Source organism: Syngnathus floridae, chromosome 7 (genome assembly GCF_059516105.1).
Source record: "Syngnathus floridae isolate MCC-2025c chromosome 7, RoL_Sflo_1.0, whole genome shotgun sequence".
NCBI lineage: Eukaryota > Metazoa > Chordata > Actinopteri > Syngnathiformes > Syngnathidae > Syngnathus > Syngnathus floridae.
Window position 1 is genome coordinate 3824225 of NC_142419.1, and position 16828 is coordinate 3841052.

At 40.6% G+C, this 16828-nt stretch overlaps 1 protein-coding gene across 11 annotated transcripts in view; it reads right to left on the reverse strand.

The window, feature by feature from the left end:
- myo18ab (myosin XVIIIA b) overlaps positions 1–16828 on the reverse strand; it is a 166797-nt gene that overhangs the window by 81847 nt on the left and 68122 nt on the right. For all 11 annotated transcript variants that reach the window (XM_088380160.1, XM_088380164.1, XM_088380159.1 and 8 more), the window contains 9 exons: positions 15270–15437; positions 11158–11248; positions 7098–7290; positions 6778–6864; positions 3709–3850; positions 2577–2736; positions 2198–2384; positions 700–907; positions 103–212 (listed from right to left, as the gene is read on the reverse strand). In XM_088380160.1, coding sequence (XP_088236286.1) covers positions 103–212; positions 700–907; positions 2198–2384; positions 2577–2736; positions 3709–3850; positions 6778–6864; positions 7098–7290; positions 11158–11248; positions 15270–15437 — 1346 coding nt within the window. The remainder of the gene's footprint in view (positions 1–102; positions 213–699; positions 908–2197; positions 2385–2576; positions 2737–3708; positions 3851–6777; positions 6865–7097; positions 7291–11157; positions 11249–15269; positions 15438–16828) is intronic.

Consider the following 16828-nt stretch of genomic DNA (forward strand, 5'->3'; position numbering starts at 1 on the left):
GAATCCAGGACACTCTTCAGTCTCTTAGCTACTATAATAGCCAATACTTTGTAGTTTAGTATTCACTCCAGATTTAAAAAGCCTGAAAAATATCAAGCTCACCCTCTTCTCATCTGACACAATGTAGTGACGCCCATGCTTCTTGGTCAAATGTGGTGCCAGGACATCAAAACGCCTTCGGAACTCAGAGAATACCATGTGGTCTGGGTATCCTGGACGAGTAGAAAGAATGACAAAAATGTGTCAAGATAGAAGGGCCTTTGCATCTTGAGAACAAGCTTCAAGCTTCTCGAGATGACCAGAGAAAATTCTGGGAAAAAGATATGGGGATTTTTAACATGTACACTATTACAATACTAAATTTACAGAATGGTTGGTCAAATTGAGATAAGAACAAAATAATAGAACTGGGTGAAATATTGACAAGATGAATCTAACAAATGGCTAAAATGTACAGAACCAGCACAAACGACAACGTCAATCGTACAATGAATGCAGATGATTGTCAAATTTGATTATCTAAACTTGGATTACAAATTTCATATTTCAATAGTCAATTTTTGTCATTCACAAATAATCAAGAAAAAGGCCAAAGTACACACTGTTAGGATAACATAAACATCATTAATGCTATAAATAAATAAGACCATTGCACCATGCAAACAGTATATTTAAATTATGATTATTTGTTTTAAATACCTTGTCTGTAAATGCGCAATGCATCCAGCAGTTTCGATCCTCGTAGCTGAGCTCTTAGGAGACCAACATCTACAGTCATGAGCCCTGAATCTGCACTCTCTCCATGTGCAACACGCAGCTCGCTTCCTCCTCCAACTGCCTCCACTTTGGGCAGCAGACAATGGACAAAGTGGACTTTGGAGCGACGCACCATGTCAATCAGGGCATCCTAAAATAAATACTTTATTCAATTCCTTATTGCTTCTCCGCAATATGGTTAGATTCCACCATTTTACATGTCCTGTTACAGCTATAGTTGTGAAAGTGCTATATAAATAATGCATGTACTGTAAGTGCTATCTTTATTTTGGAAATAGTACACAATAGTACAATAGTGCAATATAATTTTGGTCAGTTATTATTTTGGTCTTTATTTTGGAAATAGTACACTAATAGTACAATAGTGCAATATAATTTCGGTCAGTAAAATGTGCAAGTAGACAAACTCATGTAACGCTATTACTCTATTTTTTTGGGTGAGTCTGAGTCTCTCAAGCCTTCCTACATGATTTCAAGCGGTACTGTAATGTGATGTGATGTGATAATATGACACTAGTAATAACAATGATAATAACAACAACAACAACAATCGTAACGAAAACAATAATATTACAAATAACAAATCGGATTTTTCAGCAATCTTAGGTATGAAACTTTCCCTTTCTCAATCTTAGTCAAAGCCCAGTCAGCAGTGGCCAATGTTTTTTACGCTTGTGTCCGTCTGGTGCTAGGACATGGACGGACATGCAAGTCCCCTCGTGTACGGTATTTGCAAATCACACATTTGTGTATCTTCCGTGGCATTACTGACGTAAGGGTCACTTTTAAGATCACATCCAATCCAGCGGCAGGCAAAACATTTATAGACCCAGTGAACACGTTTGCAAATTTATTTTACAGATTTGTGAATCTGGCTGTGCATTTGTGAATCTGATAACGCACACTTGTGAAACATTCATGACACAAATCTGTAAACAGTTTTACATATATCCTTGACTCTGATTACAAACTTGTGACTCTTATTCCATTTTTTGACTTTGGTTTGCCTCAATGGTTTTGCCACAATAACAGATCCTTCCGATTTCCCACTCAAAGCACGATTTAACATTTTACGTTTTGAAACAGAGGGGACATAAATTAACTGAGAACAGCTAGAACTAACGTGTTCTTAAACTGATAATATATCGCAACTATCAAGCAACTATTATTGGTCTTTTTCAAACTGTTTGAGCAATTTGACTCATGGGTTTTTTTCATTTTGGGGACATCGAGTTGTATGGCTGTCACTGAACTGTGAGGTGGACGTGCTAACCAGTGCCCGGCCGTGCCACCCCGAGAAAAGTACAGCACCAAATTAAACGACTCATCAACTTCAATTAATTAACAGTCAACGTCGTCCTGATTAGTCGACTAATCTTAGCAGCCCCAATACACACCCACAGTGGAGACTTTTACTTACCACTTGAAGTTTGACCTGGATACACAAACTCTTCTTTTTGACAGCAGCGACACCTGTAGTGAAGGTCTTCCTCATGCTAGTGGCCCGTCGCAGGGCTAGTTGTGAGCTTCCTTCCAGACCAGCAATGGAGCCTGATAACACTGTTGCCCCACTCGCTCGGCCCATAAATAACCCGCTGATGTTTTTCCTTTGGTGTGACACAAAATACTATGTTGCGTTATTGTTGTAGTTTGAATAGAGGGCACACTTGGCTTTTTAAAATAACATTAAACACAATCTGCACAGTCTCTACAATCCTATTTTCTCAATGTTGTGGCTGGTTGGTACAAATTAGCGTCACTATATGACTGATCCCTATGAAGAGGTCAGTAGGTCTTACTTTTGAGAGTCTTGCAGCAGTGTGGCTGCATTCTGGGAAGCAGGGTTATGCTTGGCATGGCTAAGCCACCCTTGTGTGTTGTACTCCACCCAGTCCGTTCCATGACTGTGGCCCAGCAAAAAGAGGTTGGGCTTTTGTCCTCGTAGCAGTAGATTGGCTTCTGAAATACAAAGGATGTATATTCATTATTCAATGGAAGGGTAATCTTGCCTGCAAGCTGATATCTCATGATATTTTTGAATTCACAAAACCCCAAGAATCCATCTTGTCTGGAGCCTGCTTATTTTCTCCCGAGCCGAACCACTTGTAGTGCAGACCAATCACAAAGCAACGATGTGTTTAGGGGTGGGTTATGCGGCTGTGTGCTTTGTTCATTTTTAGCTTGTACAGAAGTGGTGTATATATTATCATTCATTTTCATTATTGGGCGAAACAAACAGTTAGTTAGCGTGTTATCAGCTCCAAGTACTGTATGTCCCTCCTTTCTCGTGCAGATCACAGTAGAGCAGTCCCAGATAGATAATGTGGAGAACTGCATTGAGTGTTTCACATATTCATCTGGGTCTTACCAGGTTAATTGCAGGGCCCAACGGGATGGGTTATTTGAGGGTGATGCCGATTTTTGGCAGGAAAAATAATAGAGATTAATCGGTCAATAAAAAAAAAAAAGTTAACGCATAAAATAACATTGTCTCCTCCCCCACCCCAACCTTTTATTGCAATGGCATTTTTACAGTACTGCCGTTGATGTCGACCAATATCAGCTGTTAGTCGGAGTTGGAGCCCAACTGCCTAACAACACTCAAGCAGGGAAGAGGAGCCTCCGTTACGAGCAGGTCACAATGGAGTGAAACACTGAGGGTGGCTGTGACAAATTAACAACTGTGCACCAAGGAGGAGCTGTGTCTTGTCATATTCCCCATAATGTAAACGGTTTACTTCACTATGAAATCAAGAGATCAGGGGGAAAAATGGCTGGTCGGGAGCCTCGTGGAAGAGTGCTGAAAATGGTGAGTCCCCACCTACATTAGAAAATTTGGCAAGTGTGGTATGGCTGCATAGCTTTGATTTTATGGACCTTTTATGATGATTTGTAGTGAATGATATGCTTCGATTGACAGTTACACTTCACCTTTACGTTCTCCCTGTGCTGAGCCATAGTAGCTGAAGAGCCTCTCCAGCATGGTCTCTTCTGAACCGCCAGGATTAAGTGCCTCTTCTTCCATCAGCCAGAGAAGGCCACGGGCTTCATCGGTCCTGGCGAGAGTACGAACCTAAAATATTGAGCAAACACAAATCTGATTTGACCAAACCACAAGAAGACAAACCTGCTACTCACAATAGGACTAGTTTCCTTTCTAAACATGGAGTACAGGAAAAATAAATTTTCTGATTCTAAAACCTTGAATGTTGATTCAACAAATTCCTGATTGAATTTAACTATTATAAATAATCCAACCTCATATATGTAGTATGTGAAGGAACCGTTGAGTTAAGCTTAAAAAGTCAGTGTATCATAATGTTTTAAGACACATATTGCATTGGTGCAGCTAAGTATTGACAAGATGAAAACGTAATACTGGTGGAATATTACCAGCTTTAATCAGAGTAAAACGGATACTTAATGTATTTCTGTAGAAACCTAAGCATCAGAAAAAGATGATAGAGAACATTTTTTACACCGAACAAAAATCTAGCTTGTCGTTATATCATTATCGTGTTTGCAAAAAAAAAAAAAAAAACTGCACGGGACTCAACTGCATCCACAAAAGCCACCTGAATTGAAATCAGAATTTAAAATGATCACTCATCATAGTAATTGTGACTTTGAATAAAATCCCTGACAAGATTGAATGATTGAGACTAACGAACTCGATTCTTGTCTTACAACTATTTATTTTCTTTGGTATTCGACTAAGCATGTTTAACGTTTTTACTGATTTCATGTTAATAATTTATCATTTTACTAACTGCCTGTGTTTAGGTTTTATTTTTTACTTTACGCACAGCAATTTGTATGCAGCTGTGTTTGTTTTTGCTTGATAAATAATGACGAGCTGAGTAGTGTTTGCCACACAGCCAGAGGTGTATCTGCTCCTCTGGCCTCCGTCCCTATCATCTTATGCAAAACAAATCAAAAATAGTTAAACTAGAAATTAGCACATTTATTTTGGGTTTGGTCTGACCTCTGCTCTGAGAAGGAGGGCAGTGATGTGACATGACACACGTCGGCGAGTGGTAGTTTATTTGTGTGTACTAGAACCGGCAGACAGTGACATATTATTGATTTTTCACATTGTTCCAAGTTTTTCCAAATAATCGGAGTGCACACAACTGAACCACCACTGTTCGGTTTTTACAATGCTGGGACACATTTGTTGACAAATGCAACATTAATCTACAATGTATGGACTTCAATTTTGTTTTGATAAAGGATAAACTTATCTGTAATTTATTTAAATCATGGAATTGTATTCAAAAATTAAGAGTCAAGAGTAGTAATAGAACATTAGTCAGACAATGAAAAAGGAAATCATTTGAAAAGATGCAACAATATGCTTCTACAATCGAATCATAATTCAAATGAACCATGAAATGGCGAGATTCCCACACCTTAATGCACCCTTACGCTACAATAATTTAAATAGATTGACCCAATCGTAAGCCCCTAGTAAAAAAGAACGCAAGGATAAAAAGAAAAAAAATTCTTAAACAAGCATGAATTCAAACATTTTGCTGTGTAATTTAGGACAGTATTGAAAGCAAGGCTCTCCCTTGCTTTCAATACTGTCCTAAATTACACATTGTCTTTATAAGGCCACAGAGGTGACCAAATAACACATTTGATTGCGATTTATGTCAGACAAATTCCGGAATGAAATGGAGTCACGTTCACAAATTGGACCATAATCAACGACAGGCTGTTCATCTGATATAATACTGACAGAGTGAGAGAAAGTGTGCCTCATCAGTGACAGATTAACAGACGCTCTGTCAATATTGACGCTCCAGAAATAAGTAAATAACTCTGCTGCCTACTGACCGAGTCCATGCTGGGGACATCTCATGTCGAATGAGGAATCAGGCAACAGCGCTAAACCTCGTGGATTGCCTTGCAGGAAATTGATTTTTTTTCCCCCTACAGTGACTTATCAAAGGGAGGGTAAAGAGAGGATGATTCATTTTTCACTAACTGGCCAGCTTATGTATTTTTTTTAATCAGGAAAATGAAAAAGTTTTCTATTTTATCCAAAAATTTTGGAGAGATAATGAAACAACAAACTATTTTTTTTTACTTTATGGGATGTATTTTTAAGTGGTTGCATTGTGCCTGGTGCACAACACATTCATTGCATTCATTTTATATACTATTACCCTCTCTTTTATATACCTGCTCTGAGAAATGGATACTTCTGAACTCTGAGGCGGACATGCTAACCAGTGTTCCACCGTGCCTTTATATTACATGTTATATAATGTGTGTGTGTGCGTGTGTGTGTGTGCGTGTGTGTGTGCGCGCGTGTGTGCATGTCTGTGTGTGTGCGCTGTGTGTGTGCTGTGTATGTGCTGTGTATGTGCGTGTGTTTGCTGTTCAAAGTTGGTTACTCTCCACAATAATGTGGTTCCAGCCAGTGTCACTTATTTCTGAACAGTGAGGCCGGCATGCTAACCAGTGCCCCACTGTGGTTCCAGCCAGACCCACAGTATGTGACAACTGACAAGTGTCACTTATTGTCAGTATTTCACGTCCACGTCTGTCACAAGAGTTTGGCAATCAGCACTTGTTCTCATTCTTTCTTCTCGTCCTCGTTTCATGATAAACATTCTCACTCATCAGAAGTGTAGCTTTTTTGTTACCACTGAGACGGTTATTGGTGATTTGTGCTATGCTGACACCATACACAAAGTGAACTCGGGGTTCCGTATTCTTTTTAGGTCGCCACATTAGCTCAATTCTAGATGTAACTTTCCTGAAAAATATTAACTGACCAAACATGGCGATGCAAGCTAAGTAGTCACCTAAAAAGCTTTTTTAGACAGTTTAATTTGCTTTAAATTCACATCAGAAAGAATGTATATATATTTTTGAGACATCTGAGAGAGTGTTTCATTCAGACAAATGGACAGGGAGGAAAACGACCTTCATGATCTGACAAATGGAGATTGCAGAAACAGGCATGGAGTAGAGGATTCTGCTTACCAAAGCTTGAGCTGACGCTTGGTCGATAGCTGCTACAGACACTGAAGAACTGGACTCTATGTCATCTAAAGCAAGTTCTATGTTTTCCTAAATGCAGGAGGGGATAAGGTGAAGGGTTAGTCATCTACATTGTAAGCAATAACTCATGAGAATAATCAGTTATAGTGTTTACTTGATTGGGTTGAAAGAATTGTATTATTCCAAGTGCAACATAATGATCATTGGCTGAGTACATATTCATGTGTTCCCTTGCATGACCGCATACTTCCTATTTACTGCCACTGTTCAGTTTTGTACAGTATCTAAAGCCACAACAGCACCTCCTTGTATCGCTCCATCTCTTGGACAAAGGTTCGTTCATGGAACAAGGTTTGCAGCCTCTCCTGGGTGTAGTTATGACAAAGCTCCTCAAACGTAGCTCCTCGCTGCTGCTGAGCAAGATGAGGGTTCTGGAAACCTGGAGTGTCCACAATCAGAATGGAGTATAGAGAATGTTGACTAGACTTGAGAGCTCTGAAAACAGATTGAACATGGCACAATCAGGGTTTAAAGTGAGTCTTAATTGTCTCCCTGAACATTTTAGAATTAAATTTAAGATTCTTTTACATGTCTTTAAATGGTCTTGCGTCATCTTACCCCTCTGAGTTCCTCCACATATACCTACCGTAATTTTCGGACTATAAGTCACGTTTTTCTTCATAGTGTGGGTGGGGGGGGCAACTTATATTGAGGAGCGACTTATATGTGAATTCTTTCACAAAATTTCAAAATTCAAAAAAAAAGAAAAAAAAAAGTTAAACTGCGATAAACGAATCGCAATGTAGCAAGGGATTACTGTAATTTGAATTTCAAGTGACATCATTGGCGCGGCGCTGCGGTTGTTTACATAAAAGACAAAGATTCGATCACGGGATGACGAAGGGCCCCACGTACTACCGGCATCATTAGCGGCTTTGTTTGTAAGTGACACGGAGGACGAAGAGTTTGAAGGATTTAATGATTTGGAGGGACACAGAAGGTTTGAAAAACTATTATGGGTTTTACCCGGTCCTACTCTACGGAGCTGTCTTTCACCTCCGTGGATTGAAGTCGGGGGCCGGCGCTCGGCCGGGTGGCTGTCCAGGGATGGTGAATGGGGCTCGGACATGTCTTTTACGCACGCCCGGTCCTACTCTACGGAGCTCTCTTTCACCTCCGTGGATGGAAGTTGGGGGCCGGCGCTCGGCCGGGTGGCTGTCCGGGGACGGTGGATGGGGCTCGGACATTGCTTTTACGCACGCCTGGTCCTATTCTATGGAGCTCTCTTCCACCTCAGTGGCTGCAAGTGCCACCTCTGGTGATGGAAGTCCACGCCGCCACACACCGGGAAGTCCACGCCGGTACTTGGGGCCGTGTGGTGGTGAACTATTTCTGTGATAGTTATTTGATATATGTTATTTTGTATAGCAACTTGTATATGTTTTTATCGTTACAGTTCAGTACTTGTTGGCTCGTTGAACTCTTGTTTTGTTAAACAAAGAGACGTTTACAAAACCCACGTCTTTCCTTGTACTTTGTTAACGCTATAATATAGTTATATACTAGATCTGTGGAATAACGACGAGGCTGACGTCTGGGCGCACGCGCAGCGTTGTTGACAAAGGACGAGGAATTTGATTGATGGATTTAATGATTTGGAGTGACACAGATGGTTTGATTATATTGTTGTTTATTTGATAGTTATTTTGATACATATCGTCTTTACATATCGTTATATGGGTCTGTGGAATATTTAGAATATTTAGATGTCAGCGGCGCGGCGCATACCCGGCATCGTTTCCATAAAGGACGATCGATGGATTTAATGAATTGGAGTGACACAGATGGTTTTATAAACGGGTTATTTATGTAATAGTTATTTGAATAACGTTAAAATAAAAATAATGTTACGTCAGGCCCGTTCTCAGCTCTTCATTTGTGTTTATGTCACGTTAGCGTACCTATCGTTTATTCTGTTGTTGCTCGTTCATGTCTGTTCTTGGTGTTGGATTTTGTCAAATAAATTTCCCCCAAAATGCGACTTATACTCCGGAGCGACTTATATGTTTTTTTTTCACGTTATTGTGCATTTTATGGGTAATGCGACCTATATTCCGGAGCGACTTTTAGTCCGAAAATTACGGTAAATGTACCTTCCTGGGGCCCCTGGTCAGAGGACCAGATGCTACTGGAGGTACAGAGAACTAAGCAGAGCCTCAGAGGGGAACCACACTTTTTCTGTAGCTGGTCCTTCCCATTGGGATGACCTTTCATTAAACGTTGGGCAAACCCCTTCTCTATCCGTGCTTTTTAACAGTGTGGTGCTTTTTAACGTTGTGTTTTAACTTAAAACCCTAACCCTTAAAAGGCACCCTTCAAACTCAAGACAAGAGCAATTGGTTCATGGGGAGTGGGGAAAAACTGAAAGGTGCAGAATTCCCATTGAATCCTTTGATTGCAGTTGTGCAACAAAATATTAAGTTAAGGGTGCCATCATTTTTCTACATGCCAGTTTCATGATTATAACAATAATAATACATATGTATATATATTTTTTAACCCCATTTAAAAAACAGTGTTCTTTTTCACTGTTGAAATTTCACTGTGGGTTTTTCTTTCATTCACAGAGGGGTACCAACAATTATGTCCGTGTGTGTATGAGCTCAAGACACAAGGAAAATGCGTACAAACTCTGTTTAAGTACCGTAATTTTCGGACTATAAGTCGCTCCGGAGTATAAGTCGCACCAGCCATAAATTGCCGCAAAAAGTGAAAAAAAACATATATAAGTCGCTCCGGAGTATAAGTCGCATTTTGGGGGGCAATTCATTCGACAAAATCCCACACCAAGAACAGTCATGAACGAGCAACAACAGGCTAAACGACAGGCTAAACGATAGGTATGCTAATGTGACAAACACAAACAAAGAGCTGAGAACGGGCCTGACGTAACATATACAGTTATTAAAGAGAACTATTACATAAATAACACGTTTATAAAACCATCGGCGTCACTCCAATTCATTAAATCCATCGATCGTTCTTTGTCAACAATGGTCGCGCGCGGCTGACGGCGTTTGCACTTCAAAATATTCCACAGGCCCTTATAACGATACATAAATTATATTTCAAATAACTATTATATAAGCAATATTATCAAACCATCTGTGCACTTTAAAGCATTAAATCCAGCAATCAAATTCCTCGTCCTTTGTCAACAACGCCGCGCGTGCGTCCTGACGTCAGCCTCGTCGTTATTCCACAGATCTACTATATAACTATATTGTAGCGTTAACAAAGTACAAGGAAAGACGTGGGTTTGGTAAACGGCTCTTTATTTAACAAAACAAACTTCCAAGCGTTTGGCGGTGTGGACTTCCAGCCACCAATGTGGAAGAGAGCTCCATACAATAAGACCGGGCTTGCGTAAAAGCCATGTCCGAGCCCCATGCACCGTCCGTGGACAGCAGCCCCGCCGAGCGCCGCACCGCGCCACTGAAGTCTATTGAAATTCAAATTACAGTAATGCTTTGGCACATCACGGTTCTCCAAACTTTCTTTTTGCTGCTCGATTACTGTTTTCGGCTGCATATTTTACAACTTGAAGTTTGTTACCTGCAAAATATGTAGTCTTTTTGGTGCCATTTTTCTTAAGCCCTTCCCATTTAGAGCGCCCTCATCCAGTTTCGTCTGAAAATATTTTTTTTTTCAGATGTTTTTTTGTTTTGTTTATTTGGTTGTTTCATCAAAGTCAAAGTCTGCTTTATTGTCGATTTCTTCATATGCCAAGACACACAAAGAGATCGAAATTACATTCCCACTATCCCACGGTGACAAGACATAGTACACAATATGCATACAAGTAAACACAAAAAAAAACAAGAAGGCACAAACAATGAATAAATAAGAGTGATGAATAAATAATAAATAAACAAATAACATAATAAATATAAGAGGAGCAAAAATGGTGCAAGTGTGCATACAGCAGACAGTGGACTTGGATATGGCGCTTTAAAGTGTTAATTGCTTTATTTGATTTTTTCTCTATTTTTTATGTTTTGAATATGTTCAAGATAAAGATATAAAAGCATGTGAAGTGATCAACTATACTATAAATAACATGTGAAGTGGTCAACTATACTTGTAAGTGATGTGTTAATGATCAAGTAAAAATTTGTGAAAAAAAACATATATAAGTCACTCCTGAGTATAAGTCGCCCCCCCATCCAAACTATGAAAAAAACGCGAGTTTTAGTCCAAAAATTACGGTACTTCTTAAATGTAGTTAAACTGAATATTTAAAGATTTTCGAACATTTTTTCAAATAATTTTTAAAACAAATTTAAAGACCCTAACCCTAACCTGTTTATGAGGGATATCACCAAAGTGAAGAGCTCTGAGTAGAGTCCTGATGCCATGGCTTCCAAGCACTCCCGAGCTGTGACCTTTGAGGCTGATACAAGAGACAGACAAGAGAAAATCATGAAATACCTTCTCCCACTTCCTACAGACTTCCTTTAAAGTAGCAAATGCTTATATTTTCACAAACAAAAATTAAAATGCATTATGTTCTAGGTTCTTGACAACAAATCTTTCATCTCAATATGTGCGTCTACAAAAGAAGTTCAGTCTCATAGGACATAAGGGCAAGTGTCAATTATGGGCTATGTGTCAGCGACATGGACATCCTCACTATTAAATTGTAATTTGAAGTTGAAGTGCTATTTCCACAAGTACAAATTCAATCAACGTTGAAAATGGCAGAAGATGCTGGTATGTTACTAACTGTTCATCCTTGGTGTATTTCACCAAAGCATATCACATACTACATGTTATCAAGACATTTGGAAACAGTTTTAATTGTTTGTCCTGCATTTAGGAAAGTACAATCCAAGCTAGTAAATAATCATCATCAGTGATCTCATAACCCACAAAGTGCACTGAAATTTTCTCCACAGGTCGACAAGAAAAACTAAATAAAAAAACTGAAATACTAATATACCGTATTTATTCTAATTATTGCCCATATTCTAATAATCATAATGTGTGTTAGCGATGACATAAATAAAAAACATTGATACCTCTAATTATCGCCCATGCTGCTAAAATTGCTACGATTGGCCATTGCCCGCGGCCGTTCCGATCGGCCATTGCACGCGATCGTTCTGATCGACCACTGTGCGCGGTCGTTGCGCGCCGCCGTTCCGATCGGCCATTGCGCTCGGTCATTGCGCTCCTGTTGGAGCGTCGCTGTGGGAACGTCGCCCTCCTGCCTAAGCTCAAAAGTAAATGAATGTGAATGGAGGATATGCACTGACGTCACAAATCGGGGCGGCCATTATTGGTTGGGGTGGCAAAAAGCCTCGTCCGCTGCCACTAGACTCGTGAGGATGGCGGCCTGGGTGGGTGTCGTGAGTGATTATTTCGTCCAGTTGGACCAAGAAAGCCGCAAGAGATACATTGAAAAGTTGAAAAAATATAACATTCGTGTTGATCCACTGTGGAAACCTAATAAGAACGCCACCAGCTCAAGCGTAGCAGGAGCTGGGACAGCAAGTGTTTGGTCCTCTGATATGGCGACTTTTCCGCCAGTAACATATCCAGACATTTACAACTATTTGATCGATTGTTCAAGTCTATATACCAAGGAAGACCTCAGAGCCTACAAGAGTTTGCAACGATATCGCTACCTGACTGCTGGTTATGTCCATTCCGTTGAGTCACAGCCAGTGGAGCGAAACGGAGAAGATGCCAGCCATGGCAGCACATAATATAAGAATAATATATTATAATTGTAGATATGTGAACAATCTAATTATTAAAAACTAGCAATTGGACAAACATACAGTAATGAAGCTGTGTAATTATGCATTCCTTAGGTCAGGGGTCACCAACCTTTCTTAAACGGAGAGCTACTTCCTGGGTACTGATTAAAGCAAAGGGCTACCAGTTTGACACATACTTCTGAAATAGTCAATTTGCTCAATTTGGCTTTCACTATGTGTTATTATTGTCATTTCCAGTTCACATGTAAGTGTGATTTTAACAAGAATAGCAAAAATACAGTCAAACCTTGGTTTTTGACCACAATCCGTTCCAGAAGGCGGTTCGAGAAGCAAATCGGTCGAATTCCGAATCTATTTTTACAAATAATGGGAAAAAATATAATCCGTTTCAAGACAAAAAACCCCGCCTTTCTTAAGCATTTTTTCATTTGCGCATATTTGTCCGATCGCGCAACATCAGCGCACCGCCGAACGCGTAAACCGTAGCGCGTCGCCCACCGCGCAACTGCACCGCGCCGGTCGCATTATTGTCACAGAGCCGTCGCTGAAATTTAGAAAATATTTCTAAAGTCCTGAGGTACTTTCCAAAATTTAAGTGGACCTAAGTGCGCAGGGAGCTTAATTTTGTCCGATCGCGCAACAGCAGCGCACCGCCGAACACGCAACCGTAGCGCGTCGCCGACCGCGCAACTGCACCGTGCTGGTCGCATTATTGTGACAGAGCGGTCGCTAAAATTTAGAAAATATTTTTAAAGTCCTGATGTACTTTAAAAAATCTAAGTGGACCTCAGTGCGCAGGGAGCTTAATTTGGTCCGATCGCTTAACCGCAGCGCACCGCCGAACGCGCAACGTCGCCCACCCCGCAACTACACCGCGCTGGGCGCGTTACTGTGACAGAGCCGTCGCTAAAATTTGGAAAATATTTTAAAAGTTTTGATGTACTTTCCAAAATTTAAGTGGACCTCAGTGCGCAGGAATCTTAATTTTGTCCGATCACGCATCCGCAGCGCGCCGGGCGCTCACTGTCACATTGCTTTAAGAGCGTCTTTGTGTTTCAGAATTTCTTTACTGCTCCCACTTGCTGTCTTTGGAGGCATGATTAGGGGTTAATACAATCCTCAAAGTAACGAAAATACAATAACAACGGAGTCAGTCGGCATCCGGGCCGCGCGGTCGGGTTTTCTCGGGTCCTCCCGGCTCATCTCGCGAGGTTCGACCTCCGAATTTTGTTCTACAACCGAAGCAAAAAAATCTCGAATTTTTTGTTCGAATTCCGATTATTTCGAGAACAGGGACGTTCAAAAACCGAGGTTTGACTGCAAAATAAATAGATGCAGCTCAGTGACAAGTGCCGCTATTTGAGCTAATTTTAGAACAGTCCTGCGGGCGACTCGTGCGGTCCTCACGGGCGACCTGGTGCCCGCGGGCAACGTGTTGGTGACCCCTGCCTTAGGTTATGGCCGAGTAGCAAGAAAAAGGGAATATCCGAGCAATAATAATATATTTTATTACAGGCTCTTGGCCCACAGGGTAAAAAACAAACATTACATACATTAAAATAAATAAAAAGAGTTCAATTTCAAATGTTATGACAGGCACTCATGCCAGTGTCCTCTGATGGTGGATGTGTACCTTATAGCACTACATCCAGTATACCTCACAGATGAATGTTGACGTCAATAAAGCAAAATTACGTACTTCCCACAAAGTAATCTAAGCAGATGTAAGAATGGATAGTTGGCTTCCAAAGCTTGGAGCTGTTGCGGCCATGTTCCGCCCTACGAAGCGCCGCCACCCAGCTATCCATTCTGGTCTGGTCCGCAGGGAACCGATACAACTTCTTGGTACTGCTTTTTTGGAAGCGATAGGCACACCCTATGGCACAACAACTCTTCACCATGGTTTAAATTGCCTACTTAACAACTCCGCCATGATCTGCAACCGATAAAATGCTAAAAAATGCTCCAGTAAAAGCCTTGGCCCTACCAACTCAGTGGCCTAGTGGTAGAGTGTCCGCCCTGAGACTGGAAGGTTGTGGGTTCAAACCCTGGCTGGGTCATACCAAAGACTATAAAATGGGACCCATTGCCTCCCTGCTTGGCACTCAGCATTAAGGGTTGGAATTGGGAGGTTAGATCACCAAATGATTCCCAAGTACGGCACCGCTGCTGCTCACTGCTCCCCTCTCTCCCAGGGGATGGATCAAAATCACACGGGGATGGGTTAAATGCAGAGGACAAATTTCACCACACCCAGATGTGTGTGTGACGATCATTGGGACTTTAACTTTATTAGCGTCCGCCACTTTTTGCCACCCAAACAAACCGTCGGCCGGTCTGTGACGTCACGTGCATATCCTCCATTCGCACTTTGTGAAATTTCAACCGAGAGGAAGTGTGCCGCTTTGGAGCGGCCATTGCGAGTGGCCGTTACGATCGGCCATTGCGTGCAGTCGTTGCACGTTTGAAGTATGCTGCGTTCCTTAAGAACACCAGTGAGATGCAGGTATTGCATACTACATAAGGAAAATATACATATCATTGCCCATTTCAGTGCCCCTTGGCGATCGGACAAAAAGTGTTCTCTATTAATCGCCCACCCCCCTGTTGGACATAAACCTTCTCTAATTATCGCCCTGGGCGATAATTAGAATAAATATGGTAACTGATGGCATTTTGAGTTTATACCTGAGTCAACTTGGCTCATTTCATCTGGTCCTCCTCTGAATGAGGTGGCGTGCTTCATGCCTTTGGCCTGATTCTTAAAGATAGAAGAAGACAGCTCCTCTAAGGTGCATCCTAGAAGGTAAGCTGCTTTCTGGGCCCATTCATGACGAGCAAACTGTTTGCGTCCCGCTATAATCAAGGGAGAAAAAAACAGTATTGGTAAATGAACATAAAAAAAACATGAAAAAGGAACAGAGAAAAAATTAAAAACCACACTGATCAAACAATGAAAAAGGATGAGAAAATCAGGTTACATTTATTGAAGTAACAGCATAATTATTTTCTATCCCACAGAATACTTTTCTTTAAATAATCATTTTGTGCCAAGTAGCACTGATCAGTTGAGTGTTTTAAGGGTTCCAAAATATTATATTCGTTCCTATTTTTCAGCACACTATCTTGGATTACCTGTCACAGCGATACAATATTCAGTCTGCATATGATGGACATAGACATACAGTATCGCAATCAATTGGTCTGATTCCTTGTTATAAAGTAAATAGGATAAGAAAACCAAAAGGGAATTTAAATATGGAGCGGTATAAGTGTAATGCAGAGTTTCTCAAACATTTTACACCTCGTGCCGACTCAAAAACGTCTTCCCTTTCCAAGAATCACCATCATGACCAATATTACAATAAAGTAGCACAGCATTAACTTGTCCAGCCCTAAAAAGATTGCATAACTAGTATGTATAAAATTTCAACATTTAATGAAGTGATTCTTGTATATCACGAATCGTACTCGTGCCACACTTTGAGACTCACAGGTGTAATGTGTGCTGCTTAGGACTGTGAGCATACGAGTACTGCGTTGTGTATATATCTTCTTTGTTTTAACTCCATGACGAGTACTTGCTGTTGCGTTCCCGTTTACATATTAATATAGCTGTGGCAGAAATAGTCCTCCACAGAAAATGAGAAAGTTTTACAAATTAATAACTGTTACACAATCTGTCAGTTTAACAAGCCAGTAAGAAATATTTCAGTCCAAGCTGTTGAACTGTGAAATACTTAACTTTCAAACAATGGAAAGTTATATCAACAGCAATGAGTTGAACAAAGGGTAGGGGAAAAATGGCCATGGAACGGGTCAGAGCTTTTGTCTCACAGAAGAGAAAAAAATAATAATAATAAAGGAAGGGGGTGCATCAAAAGGCAAACAAGGTGGGGGTGAGGGGAAGGGCCACAAGATGAAGACAAAAAAAGGGGCGAGCTGAAGCAATAACTATGAAAATGACTCAAGGCCTGGAAGGCATAACAAAGGAAATAAGAATAGAAACGCAAATGAGAAAGGGTTAGAAGTAAAACAGTTAAAAGTGTGCGTGTTGTTTTTCCCCATTACCTTCATCTCCATCTGCATTTGATATGGTGCAGCATGCAACATGCAAGTAAAGAGACTTGGTTAAAGAGACAACATAATTGATGGATTCATCAATTCAGTCACAAAAAAACATGTATTAGTAGTCAAGACTCTCAATAACCCACCACTGTGCTTTTCCATAGCTTTTAGAAAAACAC